This window comes from Pseudopodoces humilis, chromosome 3 (genome assembly GCF_049639895.1).
Source record: "Pseudopodoces humilis isolate 2021_Gansu_Grassland_sample_001 chromosome 3, ASM4963989v1, whole genome shotgun sequence".
In the NCBI taxonomy this organism is placed as follows: Eukaryota; Metazoa; Chordata; class Aves; order Passeriformes; family Paridae; genus Pseudopodoces; species Pseudopodoces humilis.
In genome coordinates, this window is record NC_142202.1 from 61,208,634 (window position 1) to 61,226,391 (window position 17,758).

The 17,758-nt window shown below is 38.5% G+C and overlaps 1 protein-coding gene across 2 annotated transcripts in view; it reads left to right on the plus strand.

Moving 5' to 3' along the window:
• Positions 1 to 16,391, plus strand: part of PTPRK (protein tyrosine phosphatase receptor type K) — a 382,407-nt gene extending 366,016 nt beyond the window's left edge. For both annotated transcript variants that reach the window (XM_088052431.1, XM_088052432.1), the window contains 11 exons: positions 397 to 494; positions 1,194 to 1,310; positions 2,046 to 2,200; positions 3,324 to 3,459; positions 5,298 to 5,447; positions 6,023 to 6,196; positions 8,773 to 8,904; positions 9,136 to 9,261; positions 10,882 to 11,045; positions 12,053 to 12,188; positions 14,542 to 16,391. In XM_088052431.1, the coding sequence (XP_087908557.1) occupies positions 397 to 494; positions 1,194 to 1,310; positions 2,046 to 2,200; positions 3,324 to 3,459; positions 5,298 to 5,447; positions 6,023 to 6,196; positions 8,773 to 8,904; positions 9,136 to 9,261; positions 10,882 to 11,045; positions 12,053 to 12,188; positions 14,542 to 14,595 (1,442 nt within the window). In that variant the 3' untranslated portion in view covers positions 14,596 to 16,391. The remainder of the gene's footprint in view (positions 1 to 396; positions 495 to 1,193; positions 1,311 to 2,045; positions 2,201 to 3,323; positions 3,460 to 5,297; positions 5,448 to 6,022; positions 6,197 to 8,772; positions 8,905 to 9,135; positions 9,262 to 10,881; positions 11,046 to 12,052; positions 12,189 to 14,541) is intronic.
• The last annotated feature ends 1,367 nt before the right edge of the window (positions 16,392 to 17,758 follow it).

The window sequence follows — 17,758 nt, forward strand, 5'->3', positions numbered from 1 at the left end:
TGCCTGATACTTCACTCTGGGGTGGGCATCTCCTTGGTGTGCACCTGAAGAAACTCGTTCTCAACACATTATATTTAACAAATGTAAAACAAAACTGGAAGTGTAACTACAGATGCAGTCACACATTGCTGTTTTCTTGTAGTTCTCAAGCAACTTTTATCATTTTGCTACATGAAACATCTGCCATTATTTTCTTTCAAGTGGTAATTCAGTTAAATTGAGAATATCCAGAAGTAATAATATAATCTGGAAACCAGAACCAGTATGATGATGTGGTTTCAAAAAGCTTTCTTCTCTGAGCAAATATTCTCACATGCATCAGCTTTGAAACACACTGGATTTTATTATCATTCACTTATTTTTTTGCAGAATATTACCTAGAATTTTTTCTTACAGGTCCAGTTCATGAGACTGTGTATGACTTTTGGAGAATGATATGGCAGGAACAGTCAGCCTGTGTTGTGATGGTCACAAATTTAGTGGAAGTTGGAAGAGTAAGTTTTTGGGTTTGTCTTTCCTTTTAATGCTGCAAGCTTAAAGAAAAAAAACTGCTGACAAGACATACTATGGGCAAAATGTAGAAGGGGCTTATGAAGGGCAGCATCCTGAGGGGGCAAGGGGAAAGATTCCAGGCAATGTTGCAGTTATAGTATTGGCTTAAAGCAACTTTTGAAAACTGATGCTGTGTTGCTTTCATGTATAGTGGAAAATTTCTGAATCTAAATTCATATTTCAGCAGAATAGATTTATATAGTATCACTCAAATGAGAAGAGTAGTGGAGGAAATGTGCTTCTGTATCAGTGGTTAGAAATCAGCAAATTATTTACAGTTTAGCAGTAACACATACCTCAGGGAAGTCTATAAAGTATCTGGGATTACTTGCAACAGTTTGATTATGGGTACAAAATGCATCACAGTTTAGCATAAGTGGAAATATATTCCATAGCTCAGCAGTAAAGAAAATACAAATGCTCATTTAGAAGTGAATTTGGCACCTAAGTACAGCTGTGTAAAGCAGTGGAAACTCCTTGTAGCTAGTGCTTAACTTGACATAACAGCCACTAGCCATGACAAGCCACATGAATGCATGGTCATTTTGGAAATAAATGTGGTGTTAAGCAGTACATGCAGTACTGTATCCTCAGGCTTTTCTTTTCCCTTGGTGTAAAATCATACCCATTTTTTTATTTAGGTCAAGTGTTACAAGTACTGGCCTGATGACACTGAAGTTTATGGGGACTTCAAAGTGACTTGTGTAGAGATGGAGCCCCTCGCAGAATATGTTGTCAGGACCTTCACTCTGGGAAGGGTGAGTGCATTTTGAAAGGGCTTGGCAAAATACTGTTTCCTGGTAGCAAGGAGGATGAAAGTGGCTATGCTGATGTTTCTGTGGAATACTAAATCCCTCTGGCTTGTTATCTGGGAGACAGTGTAGGCATCCTTACCTTACTATGGGAGTTATGCATTGCGTCAGTGCTACCCAAACATGCCTCTCAATGTGGGACTTGGAATTTCCCCAGAATGTCAACTGCTGCCATCCCCTCTCTGACAGTCACATCTTCTCCACAGCCACACTTCTGAGCTAAACTCAAGTACCAGATTATGAGTCATGCCTGCTGTTCATCCCTACGCACTCTGTCCTGACCGCTGCTGAGTCAATCAAAGGACAAATTCCATGAATACTCTATGTGATACAGTTGTGGTCATATGCTAAGTTATACTTGAGTTCAAATGTAGCAGGCCCTTGTCCTAATTAACAGAACTTCTGAAAATCAATGGGAATGCATCGAAGTCTACTAAAAAAACCTTCACTGCAGCAAAACTATCATACCTAATGTCCAAAGTAAAAATTACAAATTTCAAAATTAAAATAACCCAATGACATCGCTAAGCTTTCTATGGATTGTTGCTTTAAATAATTGTTGAAATGATGAAAACAGCATGTAGATTCTATCAGTATGCGTGATCATTATTTGAGTCAGATAATATCTAGTATACTAAATATTTCAAATTTCATAACTTTTTTTTTTTTTGCCTTTTACAGAGGGGCTACAATGAAATCCGTGAAGTTAAACAGTTTCATTTCACTGGCTGGCCAGATCACGGAGTTCCTTACAATGCCACAGGCCTGCTTTCCTTTATACGGAGAGTCAAATTATCTAACCCTCCTAGTGCAGGGCCTATTGTTGTCCATTGCAGGTGAGTAGAGAAGGCACAGATTTGTATTTTTCACAACTGTTTCTATCATTATTTACAGCAGTCTCTTCTGAAGCATCCATCATTTTGAAGTGTTCTGTTTTTGTTGGTCCCTTTTTGAATTGCCTAATTCACACTGCAGTAGGATTTGGCTGTCTACAGCAGTGTTTGAAAATAACCAGATTCTAGTACACTTTTCTTAAATGGAATAGTCTGAGATTTTCTTTTTCCTGCAACAGCTGCACCAGCTAAATAAGACACTCCAGGCTCTCATTTTAGGTAGCCTTCAACAATTTTTTGACAGTGTTTGAGAATGAGTGTAGATGCATCTGCTTTGATAGCTTGGTGTTGCATATAATGTCTGAACAGAATATTAATTTAAAGCAAAGTAAGCAAGTAGATGAAGAAAGATGGAATGAGGTTAGTAGCAACAAATACACAATGTTTCTCCTGTGCAGATTTTGCAAGGTTATGTTGTTGGGACACAGTCCTTTGACAAATAGAACTTGCTTTCTACAAATGTTTAATTTACTTAAATATTTTAGTCAAATGTTTAATTACATTTTGTAGATACAGTTACTCAGCCTTTACAGATTTTAATAATGCACTGTGCAAAAACTGTCCATAGCTTTATGTAAAGCCAAAATAAATCATGAGTGAATCTTCTGGATATTGTTAAATGTGCTGTCTGAACTAGCTTGGAACTTGGCTGGTAAAATGTACACTTGAGTTTCTTATTGTAATAGATCACTTAAAATCGTTCTTAGTCTTATTAAAGAAAAACAAGATCTATAAAAATATTCTGAAGTGCGTAAGTTTAATCGTTCTCCAGATTTCAGTTAAACGAACTTCTTTTTTTAATTTAAGTGTTGATCTGGGTGATAAAAGGAATAAACCTTTTCCTTTTTTGCTGTTACTTAGTGGATCAAATGTGATGGAAAAAATGTTTTGAACGCATAAAAAAATTAAAAGGATGTTATGATGAGAAGGAGAGAAGATAAAAATTAGACAGTGGCTGTGATGAAAACCTGAATGATTTTATAAAAAATGCTCTCAAACAATGGTTATAAATTTTGTAGATGTTTTTCTGAGTCTATTCCTAACAGCATTTACTGATTCTTTTCAGTGCTGGTGCTGGGCGGACAGGCTGTTATATCGTGATTGATATCATGTTAGATATGGCAGAAAGAGAAGGTGTTGTGGATATCTACAACTGTGTCAAAGCTTTGCGGTCCCGGCGCATCAACATGGTACAAACTGAGGTACAGCAGTTTGCCTGTGAAGCACCCGATGCTTTTTGAAATGTTCTAGGTCAGAATTTCACTGTGCCTCTGAAAAGAGCAGGCAGTGGCCCTGCTGAGAGAGTACCTCCACTGGGGAGCACTGCTCAGTGTAAAAGTGCCCAGAACCAGGTGGTGCAACAAATCTGTCAACTCTTGTAGTCCTCACAGAAAAAAGTGCCCACCCAACCTGGCAACAAAAGGAAAGAAAGAAGGTTTTTTTTCAGGGAAGACCTTATACTAGGCATATCTGGGATGTCTCTCCTCAGCTCTGTTATCAGCAATCCCAGGATCCCAAAGGTGGATCTGCCTTTTAGGCTGCCACTCCTTTTAGACAATCTCCCTTCACTTTATCTATAAATTGACTGGTGAACTTTATGTCCATTTCACACTCTCTTTTCAATTCTGTTTTTGTTTGCTTTATTAACCTTGCTGAAAATCTTTTCCATACTCTTGCTCTTTCAACATGCCTTCAGTATCTTCACCATTGCCTCATGAATGAAGTTGTAACAGCTCCCACTCTGCCACCAGAGTACCACTGAGCTTCCAAAGAAACACAGGTTATTGGTTTATATTGGCAGATTACCTGAAGAGGTTCACCACTTCTCTCTCCTGCCCTCCATAAGGACACGTAGCTGAGATGTTATTTCACCTGTGACCACATGCAAATCTCTGCATTTGGCAGCCAAACGTGTCAGTGTAATTTGGTGCAGTTTTTATTCCATGCAATCTATGCCAGTTGAGCAATAGATGATCCTGGTCAACTACTCCTGCTACAGGGTCATTAACTTTTGGGAAGTGCATGGGGTGAAGTGTTTCTGTGTGGCTGTGTAGTCTTCCCAGCTTAATCTGCACTTGCATGTGAATTAATACATCCACTATTATTCCTTCCTCTCCCTTTTGCCTCTTACCTCTCACCTTCTCTCAGAGAAGAGAAGTCTCTCTTATACTTGCACAGCAAAATAAAGCTGTCATTGCATCAAGTTCTTGTGATGGTCATACAGTCAACAGTGATGCCAATAGTTCCATAGTTGTGTGGGTAAGACTGTAGAGCCAGAATATGACTGTGGTCCCTGGACATGTGCTGTTTTTACAGGCACATGTTAAATTCTGTGCTCTTAAGAACCTCATTGGTATTCACAATAGCTATGTGATGCTGGCACAGTTCTAGACAAGGTTTACATCTATTACTCTCAGGATGAGTAAATACAACGGGCATTTTGTGTAAAAACTGACAGGAGGCCTAACTGAAATAGTAATGCAGTTATCTAGGACTCAGGCTGTCTCAAGGCAAGTTAGTAAAAATGGGAAGAAATGGTGCTTCCGTTGGAACACACTGGAATTTATTGCTGGCCTAGAGCCAAGTATGAGGCAACTGATGCACTAACTTGCACATGCATAAGGAGAATGCAGTGTGCCAAATACTTGCTAATCACACTAGTAGTGCTTGAAGCAATTTACACTTTCTGCTAACGTCAGAAGATTGAAAGCTATTAAAGTAAATTGATAAAGCAAACAGGTCTTTGGCATATGCACAGGAACCCACAAGCACTACAAGAAAACTGAAACTCTCCTCTTAAATAAATTACTATCCCCGTTCTGTTAAGTTTTACTCAATTTAAATTGGTCCTGGAGAAAACATCCTTGTTCACTGCACCCCAATAAGAACAAGACTGTTTGTACTAAAGCATTATTTAATGTATTGATGGACAGCACTTTGAATGGGTTTAAGAGTCTGCAGTAGTGTTTATCCCAAAAGAAAGAAAGATCTGTTGGTTTTAAATGGCTACAATTTTTTGTTTCTTTTCCTAATTTGACAGGAGCAGTACATCTTTATTCACGATGCCATTCTAGAAGCTTGCCTGTGTGGAGAAACTGCCATTCCTGTCTGCGAATTCAAAGCTGCTTATTTTGATATGATTAGAATAGACTCTCAGACAAACTCTTCACATCTCAAAGATGAGTTTCAGGTATTCACAGTTCCTACTAACTCTTGATGTGACAACATTTTTTTTGCCTCTAGATACATTTAATTTATTTTAGGGGGAAGGTTTTTCATATTACTTTTATAGCAATTGGTCCCTAACTTTTTGTCTACAAAATAAAGCACACATGTTTATGTGCTTTGCAAAATTGTTTTAAATACAGACTATCCTCCTTTTAATAAAATTGCAGTAAATACCTGTCTGAAATAAAGATCAGTGAATAGGAGCCAGAGAGAGTTTTGGCTTGCATTTGTACATGGAAGGAATAGCTTTTTAGGGCTCCAAAGGATCCTCTTTGTTTTATTCCTTTCGGAAGGGATGGTGTCATGCAGAATGTATTCAGTGGTACACAGAGTGCCTTTAATACCTGCAGACTAACCCCCCCTTGCAAAGCCCCAGAATGTCCAACAAACAGACAGGCAGGAGCTTGCATTTGCTAATGTCCTCTTGCTAATGCCTCATGTTTTCTCATATTGCAATATTTTACAGTAAAACTTGGGGACTCTCGAGTCCATGTGTGTTATCTCAGCGTGCTAAAGCAAGCCTCCTCTTTCCCTTAGACCTTGAATTCTGTGACCCCTCGCCTGCAGGCAGAGGACTGCAGCATCGCCTGCTTGCCAAGGAACCATGACAAGAACCGCTTCATGGATATGCTGCCACCTGACAGATGTCTGCCTTTCTTAATTACTATTGATGGGGAGAGCAGCAACTACATCAATGCTGCTCTTATGGACGTAAGAGACTACCTTCTTTGTCTGCATAGTGTGCCATGGAAAGCTCAGTAATGTGAGAGAGAGCACTTGCTGGTTTAAGAAAGAGTAATTCTGTCTCTGCAGTGCCCAGTAAAAACAGTCCAAATGAAGAAAGTGGGGTGGGGGAGAAGGGTAAGAAGTGAAACCAGCTTGTGTTTTTTGTTCAGAAGGTTTGTTTTCTTTAGTCTTTGGCATCCCTGTGGGACCCACTGGAAATCTCACCTTTTTAACAGCTTTATATAAAGCTTTAGTGTCCAGACCTCCAAATCCCAAATCTCAGCAGGATCTCAAAAATCTGTTTGTTAGGAAGTAAATGTTATCTATCTGAGCATGAGGTTACTATCACTATTTCATAAAAAAGTCTTTCTATATTGAGGCAGGAGCAACAGAGGAAGAAAAAATGGTTTTCTTGGAATGTTTGGTTATAGAGTATTGGACTGAGGATCTTGTTGTTTATATTTTGAGTTGCAGCTCTTTAGAGCTGTGGTCTTAGTAACAAAAGTACTGTCAGGGGAAAAGGTGAATTAATGGAAAAAATGGAGTTGAACCCACTTATACGTGTCTGATCAATAAAACAGTTCATGTGCTGCCAGATACCTGCCTGTGCCTCCCATTAACATTTCCTATGTTAGGCCCCTAAAGTCACTTTTACAGTAAATACTTAAATAAGGAGCATCTTCCCTTCCTCAAAAATGAAATGCTGTCAGAAACTGCCATGTCAAGGAGAGATGCTGAAATAAAATGGCAAATAGCAGCAGAAATCATCAACACTGATTGGTATAGTCATCCTTGAGTTCTGCCTGAGCTAGTGCAGAAAATGAACTGATAGCAAAATGCAGCCCCTCATCTCACAACTAGCTTATTTTATAAAAAAAAAAAAAATAGAGGAGTAGCATGTGTAAATGTGTAAGACCAATGTATTAGGGTATCATGGGGCCTGAACAGATGAATTAGAGCAGTGAACAGAATTCTGGTAGCAAAAATTGTTTAGAATTGCAGTTAAAATTGCATTAAGCACCTGGATAAAATTGATGTGCTATGAACCTACCAATAGAGCTGCATAGAGGAATATGTTTTGGGATGAAGGGAAGACAACACAGGATGTGGGGAGCAGGAGGACTCTGAGTGTGCAACAGCATGTGGCAGGTAGGGACATGAACCAAGCAATGTATTAATGGATTGGCAATCAGAGCCAAATTAGAAAAGGCAGAAATGGTAGTAATAAAAGGAAAAACAGCAGTAGGAAAAAAGGTATTATATTACAATGAGAGCAAGATTATAAGTAAAAGGTTAAAATTTTTGGTAACACAAGTTGGGTTTTTTTTCCTTTTCTCTTCTGGTTGTTTCTTTTAAGACTGATTTATTCAGAGAAGAGGAACTACTCCTGGACAAGAAAAAGGGACTTTCAATAACAAAATAACAAGAGAAGCTTACCCCTTATCTTTCTCTTGTGTTGAGAAGCACTAGAAATTATGGGGAAGGGGGATAGGACAACATCAGCTAGGATGTGTTTTATTTCTTAAAAGTACAGGGGAAAAATCAAAATTGGTTGTCTCTGTGTTGTCCCTGGGCAGTTTTAGGAAGTAGGACATGAGCTGCTGCTACCCCAACATTCTTCCTGCATTAGAAAAGGTAACAAAAACCTAGATTAAAAATAAATCAGCGACCTCCTCAATCTCTTGTCAAACAAGTACTGATGCTAAAGACATTACCAACAAGTTATTGGAGGGTATGTCTATGTATTGCACATAAAGATCTCTTAGATCAATCCTCACATGAGCAAGCTTCCATAGCAAAAGTGGTTTATCTACCCTACTTGGTCTTTCTTCTGGGTTAATTTACTCTTCCATGGATGGCTACAAATTGCCTGCAAAAGACTTCTGATATCTCCTCTTCTGCTTGCTGCTCGTAATACATCTGCAGCAGGAAAATCATCCTTCAGCTGTTAGTTGCATCTCAGTTACTGTGCAAGGCTGGAAATCCCTATTTCCAATTGTGTATAACACAGCACATAGAAAATGGAAACTGGTCATGGCAAGAAATTATATTTTGCTGTTTGACTTCTGCTTTCTTCTGGAAATGCATCCCAGTGATCCCAAAAGTCAGTTTCCTGGGTGTCCCTGTGGCTGTGCACTGTGAAACAGAATTTGGGATAGAGTTTAGTCCCCAGTTTGGTCACAGAGTCCCTGCTATGAGGAGGGTGATCTTCTGAGACCTCTGTATGGGGGGGTGAAGGTTCTCTGCTTGGCTCCTGGACACAGTGCCTAGAGCAGAGCTCCCTGATTCGTCTCAACAGAGCCACAAAGAACATCTTCAGTGCCCACAGCATATCTGAGTGTAAAATCAGGGCTTGCTCTGTAACCAAGAAGGCGGCAGACATGAGCAGAGTAACCTCTTTGTTCTTACTGGATATGATAATGTATTTCTAACTTTTACATCCTCAGTGATATATGAAGTAACAGATGTCACAGCTTTATTCTGTTTTTATGCTTTGTTCTGTTTCAGTTGAATTCAAGTACTTCCCATACCGGTACTAATAAAATCGTTTGTGTTTACAGAGCTACAGGCAGCCAGCAGCTTTTATCGTCACACAACATCCTTTACCAAACACTGTGAAAGACTTCTGGAGATTAGTGTATGACTATGGCTGTACTTCTCTTGTGATGCTAAATGAAGTCGATTTAGCACAGGTTAGTTTGGAGCTTGAGTTCTCCACGTACCATCACGTGTTTTAATCACCCTGGATTTACTACCTGATGAAAATATAGAGCAGTGCAGTGACTTTGCAAATTATTCTCTGCTTTACAGCAACTAATCAACACTAGTTGCTCAGTAAAGGTTAGGTGAGATGTCTGCAGTGGAATAAGGCAATGCTCAGGTTGTAAGTTACCATTTAATCATGCTGTTTTGCTCTGGCACAGGGCTGCCCACAATACTGGCCTGAGGAAGGGATACTGCGGTACGGCCCCATCCAAGTGGAATGCATGTCGTGTTCAATGGACTGCGATGTCATAAACAGAATTTTCAGGATATGCAATCTTACAAGAGTAAGGATTATTGTAACAATATGTGACAGAAAGATATGTATTTTTTCATGCTCTCTAGGACCTTGTGCTTTTTAATTTTGAATAATAGTAGAATACTAATGTTCATAAGACATTACTCAGAAAAGAGTCAATCAAGTATCAGTATCTAATACTGATTCCTAGTACTTTTTACAGCTACAGTACTTTTCTACACTAAGCAGAGAGAGCTTTAAGGTGAATGGATGTTGTTCTGAGGTATTCTCCCTGATGTGTGAGAAGTATTCTGTATTCTGTTTGGTGTACAGTAAAAGAAATATCCCTGTAATGAACATGTACCGGCAGGTATTTAGTTCATAGCTTTGGTAAGACGTTTTCTGTAGTGAATCATGAACAGAAACACCGAGGCTGATGATAGAACCAGCAGCTTCTCAGCCTAAGATGTGAAAACCACAACAGGAAAGGCAGACTGTGGCACCCTGCAAAGCAGGGTGTGAAAAAACTCTGAAAACTCTGAAAATTTATCACCATTGCTAGTGTATCTTGACTACGTGTTTAACTCTCATTAATCTTGAAAGATAACTGTGGGGAAAATTAATTACTATGTACACAAAGATCTTTCATATATTTTATTTTATTTTATTTTTGTTTTATTTTGGTCATATTTTCATTTTTCAGTGGGGCGAAGATTAGTTTTTATGTGGCTAGCATTTTACTCAAATTTTATTTTTCTTATATTCAGAATTATGAAAAACATGTTCAGTTCTTCTTGGAAACTAGAGGAAACTAAGGTGTGGGCACACTGACAAACATTACACTGTAGTGCTTTTTTCTTTTATTTTGAGACTTCCTCTTTTTTTTTTCCTTTTTTTAATTTCCATTTCTTCCTTTTTTATGAAGCTTTGATTTTCTACTCCTCTACTTCTCTTTGTCTCCTATGCCCTTTAGCTCATAGGCCTTGCTTTTAAAAAATCTCTTTGCTCTGTTCTTACTTTTCTAAAATCCACATTCCTACTTGTCATCTTCAGCTTCAAGAAGCTAGGTAGACTATTTATTCTTCCTGTTATTGAGGCCTTTCTTGTGACAGTCTAATTCTATTCAAAGCTCTCCCTGTGTCACATTTAGCACGTGGAAGGCTTAGAGACTGGCAGCAAGGCTGTCATGATTATCATAGTCTGGCACAAAGGGAAGATTTCAAGGACAGTAGTCATGTTTGTGCACCAGTATTACTTGTTGTTTGTTTATAATGGGGTCAGTTCATGTGTAGAAGCCAAATGTATCTCTCTCTCTTTCTGCAAGCCTAAGAATTCAGTACTGATGTTTTAAATTGATCAGTGGTGTTAAGCAATCTTGGCACACAGAATCTATGGGATATAGGGAATTTGTTGATTTAGAATTCAGGATAAGTTACATTTGTGATCGATAAACTGTGATGTTGTCTTCAATGTAGTTCCCTTTTTAACATTTTCTGACATCTTCCTTGAGCTAAAGTGGTAGAAGTTACCGGAGACCCTACCATGCAATTACACGTTTGAATCTGCTCATAATATAAACACCTAGGTTTCCTGTTAGTTTTATATTTTGGTTTTCTAAGCCAAGGTGTAAAAGTGCCATTTTGACCTAAAGCTCTCTGTTTTCTCTCAGCCACAAGAGGGCTATCTGATGGTGCAGCAGTTCCAGTATTTGGGATGGGCTTCTCACAGAGATGTACCAGCTTCCAAGAGATCCTTCTTGAAGTTAATTCTCCAGGTTGAAAAATGGCAAGAGGAATGTGAAGAAGGGGAGGGCCGGACCATCATCCACTGCCTGTGAGTAACTTGGAGAAAGTCAATTGCTGATCTTAAAATAAACCCTAATCAATTTATTCTTGGCTTTAACTAAACAGTATTCTTATGGATACCTTCTTCTAATGGGATGCCAAGTTTTGTGTCTCTTTTGCACAGTGTGCTAGATTTTTTCCCAAAAGGAAGGCCTACAGTATTTTGAGGAATTTAAATGGAAAACTATGACATCTGAAAGAAGCTCTATTACATACACAATAATAAAACTATTGTTGGTAAATGACTTCTGGCTGCTTACCTGATATTTAAATGGGAGCTGGAATTTTGAAAAGAGAGCATCCTCTCCCAAAGCAGAGAGAAATCAATCTGTCTCCTACCTTATTTAAATATAATGTTTAAAAATTAGAAATTGAATTATGCATTCCTCCTTACTCTGGAAAAAAGACCTCTGTTTAAATGTTCAGAATTAACTAGTGACCCATTTCTGCCTATGCCACCTCAAAATTAATAAGAAGAAATACCTACCTTAATTTCTTTGAAATTAAGATTAAAATAGTTCAAAAGTGTCCCCAAAGGTCAACAGGTTATTAAATCAGTGGTATCTTAGCATATCTAGTTGAATAATCCTCATATCATAGGTTAATATAAGTGAGTGTCTTTCCAGAGATAAGTGGAAAATGTGCTGGGCATTGAACTTGTTTTTATTATTTCTAATGTCTTACTTGCCATTGAACTTGGTCTTGGTTTTTTTTTTTTTTTTTAATATCTAAAGCAGGTGCAATTTAGACTTATAGCATGGTTGGGCAGCATGATGGGCTGTAAGGGCAGAATTCAAAAGCAGTAATTGAGAGGAAGGTCAGAAAAAGCAAGTGTCTTAGACCAAACCCACTGGAGCTGCAAAGAGATTGATAAAATCTGATCTCCCTCTGGGACTCAGGAATCACTTGTGCTTACAGAGTGAAAGAACAGAAATGTGTTCTGGACGCCGTCTTAGGCCACAGTGGCATTTAACCCTCTCTTTTCCTTGCGTACAGAAACGGCGGTGGCCGGAGCGGGATGTTCTGTGCCATCGGCATTGTGGTTGAGATGGTAAAAAGGCAGAATGTGGTGGATGTTTTCCACGCTGTGAAGACCTTGCGGAACAGTAAGCCCAACATGGTAGAAACTCCGGTAAGCACCAGCCCCACAGGGTTTCTGCAAACAGCCAGGCTGCCTCGTTGTGTGAGCTGTGTTTTCAATCCTGTGCCCACAAAACAGTGCAAACCTACCCTGGCCCACGAGAAGAGCAAACAGATATTGAGTTTAAATGCAAGTCAGCATCATGAGAGGACAGGCTTAGCATTTTACACTACCTTTCTTGTAGTGTCTGCGTGCTTTCCACAGAAAGCATTCTGAGTTAACAGAATGCACTTTGGTCTCCCAAAATAACCCGGTCTGTTTGAAAGGAAGTTGCAGCAGGCTGCACTCACGCAAGCCACCTTGAAATTTTACAGAGCAAGGCATTTCTCCTCGATAGGAATAAGCAGTGAAGTACAGATTCCTGGCTGGATCTGTGAATACTTTGCTCCTTAGTAAGAACTGCTGCTTTGAAAGTTGTATTGAATAATGACAATCCTTGTTACCCAGATTTGTAGTAGTCAAAATGACACCTCAGAACTTAAAAATTAAGCATTCGGATCTAGTGTGTTGCAAATGAATATATAAAATCATTTAGGTTGGAAGAGACCCTTAAGATTATTGAATCCAACAGTTAAATAATAAACAATATAAATAATAAATGATATCAACAATAAACTAATATAAACAATATGAGCCTGAATTAGCAAAACTGCAAGACTAAATATTTGTTTGTACATCGCCAGAACTCAAAATAACCTTGAGTCTTCTGGTTAATCTTCATGCATACAGTATGAGTGCCTATCCATTCGAATGTTTGCTTCTGTCATAAAAACTGAACATTGAGGACTGGATGGTCCTTAAAAAATTCTCCCACATGGATGTTTTTCCTTTTTGTAGGTGAATGAAAGCAGGTTATATAGTGTTTGGGAATTCCTGCCATTTGAGTCTCACACTGCCAGCTGCCAGTGTCACTTTTCAGCCAGATGGCTGCCTACAGCATAAAAATCAGGGATGCCAATTGAAATTAAAAACATATTTTAGTTTACGCATAGTGGAAATTGCTTCTGACCCTGTGAACTTGCATATTGTGCAAAATGGCTGTAGCTGCCTCTTCCCATATTCCCCTTTTTTCCAGGTGTCAGTGTCTGCTTAATATCAAGTAGCTTCTGTGGCATGATTCTCTTAATCATAGTGCATCACTTCCATCCCTTGCCACCACATAAATTAAGACGATGGTTCACATGTTAACAAATAGAACATCCTGTGGCAGCAGTGACACTGGGCTAGGTATTGCTGCTTTTGCTGCAAATGCTTTGCAATCTCCTGTGCTATAGACGCCTGAGACACAACATATTGAATTGCTGCCTGGATTTCAGTTCACTGCTGTCAAGAAAACAGGTCAGATCACATGGAAGATTATTTGTGCCTCTGTAAAGAGAGGCCAAGGTAGATTGTGTTTGTTTCTGATAAGTGCTCTGCAAACTTATATTGCATTTCAAAATACTCCTGAATTCCACTGTAGCTTTTCACTGAATTTACTATATTTTTTAGTTATGTATTTGGGTTCTGTGAATTTTTATTCCAAGCTCCTGAACAGCAGAAGCTGTTGAGTTGTTAGTTAGAGAACAAACCAGGAAAACCACTATATAACAGTGTCACGTGCCCTACATTCAGCAACAGGATCAGATAACAACGAGCAGCGCCATAAAGCCTTTAAGATATCCCCACAACTTCCTGTTAATGCATCACACTGTCTTCCTATGCAAACAAAAATAAATCATAAGGGCAGATTTAATTTTTCAAGTAGTGAGGACAATAGACATTAAATTAATTTCCTTGGTTTTATTTCTTCTTCCTCTTCCCCTCTCCTCTCTCCTTCCTCCGCCCTCTCCCCCAGTATCAGATCTCAATTGAGAAATAATAACCACAGTGAGGTTTTGAGCTTTAACTTCTTTTTTAAATGTGCATTTGATCTTTTGGATTCCATATCAACGGGACTGCACCAATGGGCTCTGGGCACGGGGCTACTCGGGGTCCTGCACCAGTTACTGCTCAATATCAGCTAACTCAAATAGAAGTGGTGTATCAGAGTCAAGGTGCTTTCACTGCAAGAATGCTCTGACTGAGGGGAGAGCTTTTCATGTTTGACAAACCAGTTCAAAAGCTGAAAAAATCAGAGAAGCACATCATTACTTTCCATGGTCAGGGTCCTTTTCCCCTTCATTGGTTAGGGTGAGTTTTTAAATCAGAGCTGGTAATATACTTGTGTAATAGGGGGGGGAAAAATGGAAAATCCAAGCCTGTCTGAGTTTACTAGTTAGCAAAGAATGTTGTTCTTCATTATAGATACCGCTGCTAAGATTTTAGATTTTAGTGTAACTTCTGTTTCTGTTTCCCCTTAAAGGAGCAATATCGTTTCTGCTATGATGTTGCACTGGAGTACCTGGAATCCTCTTAGTCAGAAAGGATGTGACGAAGTTCACCAAATATATGAATCTCAATAAGCTGTTTTGACAACAGTTCTTGATCCTGTGAAGAAAGATTTTAGGGGACGAGGGGGGTGGGAGGGATTTTAAATTTTAAATGCAAAGTATTTTTCTTATGAAGTTGTGTATCTTAATAAAAGAACTCAATCTGTTTCTATGCTTGTATACAGTATCAACATTTAGTGCCACATAAATACTATTTAATGAAAACCAGAGTCAGAAGAGATTTGCTCAAGTTAGGACCTTCTCGTGTGTGTATATGCAGCCGTCTCTCGGATACAGTAGAGCGACCATATGTTGCATGTATCAATATTTCCTATATGGTATTAATTTTTTTTTTTCTTTTGATACATTGTTAAAGTACAATAACAGTGCAGATTGATAGTAAGGTTCATTCTTTATACGTTTCAAGTGTTGCATATATATATTATATATAGTAAAAGAAAAACTGGCTTATTTTGTTTTAATGTGCAATGATGGCTGGATCACATAAAGATCTTTATAAAGAAACTTAAACATAAGCCAAAGACTCAAGTGTAAATATGTCTATATGGAGAAAGCACATGTATTTATTGTTTACTTGCATTCCTTTTTTGATGGCTGAAAAAAAGAAGAATGATTTTTCTTGAAGAAAGCTTTTTTTTCTGAAATCAAGTGTAAACAATTTTTGTAGTTTATTTTTTGTATGTTTTAGTGTAAGTAGAAGACATACTTTTTATGCATAGATCAAGAAACATTGGTATAGTGGTTTTGTTGTGTACATGCTTGTGATTCAAATTCATGTAAACAACTTGATTATAGGAGGTCTTTAAGTACAGGACCAAAATCTAAAACTTTTCCTGAAAATGTATAGTTTTTCACAGTTCCATTAGTTAGGTACTGACAAAAAAACTACATAAGGAAGTGCACACTTCAAAATGGCCTTGCCTGTGACTTGCACAATATTGGAAGAAATTTTTGAGATCCATTAAAATTGTACAGGAACCAATTGTTTAAAAAATATTGAAGCACAGATCAACAGAACTGTGACACAAAGAGATGGGTCTGCATATGCCCTTCAGGGTAAAAAAGTATTTGTTTAGCAAATTGTAAAATTAAGCAATGTTTGATTTGATGTTTACAAACATGTAAGCTTTGCTTCCAAGAAAGCAAAATTTGAATAAACCAATGCCAGGTTCTGATTATACTTGTGGTGTACAAAATATTACTTTGCTTTTACTTAGCTTGCAGACATTTCTTCACAAAGTTTCTTCTATACTGCCAGCTAAAATCAGTCCAGTCGCTTCTTGGTCATTTTTAGAACAGACAGTAAAATGCTATGGTGCTTTTAAATATTCTGTAAAGTAAGAGTGAACTAAATTTTTATTTAAAGATTATTTTATATTTTTTTCCTTCATTGATACCTTCTCCTTTACTGACCTTGTTATGGAGTCATTATTTTCTGGAAGACCAATATATTTGGATAAGGAAAATCTTGAAGTGAAATTGTATTATTTTTCATCCCGGTATTTCAGGGAGTCTGTCACAAGGCTCCATGTCATCTGTATGTCCTAAATTTCTTCCTTCAGATACATGGAATTATCCATTCAACACTATAAACCGCAGAGGAATGTTTAGAGAAACACTGCTTCTCAGATTTTTTTCAGTGACTCCATCTGTACTGCATAGCTCCATTTCTTTCAAATCTAAACCACTTTTTTTTTGGTGTGTGTGTGTGTGTCACCCACTGTTAATTCCTAGTTATGAACAGCAAGGTAAATAAATAAGGTTTGAAACCTTCACTGGGTCTGACTTCTTAATACTCAAATTGCCCTATTTTTTCTACTGCCATACTGGGAAGTGGATTGTAAGTTACATGCTTTGTAACATTCTTAGCTTTCCCTATGAGGAAATGGCATTCAACTAACTTTGGCAGTCAAGTGCTGGGTCTGTTACCTAGAGCTGACTGTCTGGTCACCACATTTTGTGGAAACAACATGCCTGATGCATCCTGCCTGTTAGACATCTGTCTGGCACTAGATGATTTTGACTGTGGAAAAATCTTCCTCTGTTGTCTGAGAAGATGTTGTAAAGATTAGTCTAAAGTCTAGATTAATTTTGTGACAGATGAGTAGCTCTTAGGGTTGTGGAATGCAAAAGCTACATTCTGTACTGCGCAGAATGTTATTTATGTTTTGGGTGGAGTTTTTCTCATGGTGAGCTGCTGTGTTTGGGACAGTGGGGTCCATCCCCATCAGAATTTCATGATCCTGGTTAAGACCTTTGAGCCCAGTTTCCCCTGGACATCAAGCATGACTGGTGCAAGTGCCAGTATTAATCCTGGCATTGCAGTATACTAAACCTGCAATAGAGTCTTCCTTGGGAGCAATCCCCTTGGATGGAAGAGATTATAGCTGCTGCTGGTCATTCTGCAGAGGGGAACTCTGCCAGTGTTCAAGTACTCTGAGAGTCTCATAATTTCTGTAGCTGTTGCTGACTGTGGTGATCTAAAGAGCTTTTGCAATATCTCATGAACGAAAAATTTCTGGGAAATTCTTCCTCGCAAGGTCAGGGAAAAGTACGCAGAGGGAATATGGTATGTGAGAAGCAGATGAGAAATATTCTCCAGTAATGCTATCTCTTGAGGGTCTCTTAGGCAAAAGATAATATTAGAATGTGTTTTTTAGTATAAAATCAGAAGAGACAGATTGTTTCATTGTGCAGCTCTTTCTCTTCTCTTATCTCACCCAGTGTAAGCAAACCCCAGCTCTGTTTTCTGAGGGTACCAGCTCTGCTACTGCAGATAAATGCTGCTCCAGCATCCTTTACTTACACCCATACAAGACAGAAGAAAGGGAAGTGAGGGGAATGAAACCTGATCCAGACAGAAGACAAGTATTTATTACACAAAGAGTGTGCTGTGGAAGAATAGAAGTATTCCTGACCTTGGACACTAAGTGGGAAACGTTTCACTCCCTGAGGTGGTGAAAAGCCACTGGCACCAGTATCACGTGTGCCAGCAGCTCCTAACCTGAAGTAGTCCATAGGGTTCCAGACTCCTCAAAACCTTTCTGTTTGCTATCATCCTTGATGAAATACTAGCACAGACTCAGTCAAGTGGCTAAAGTTTGTGCAGTGCATTGTATCTGCTTTCCT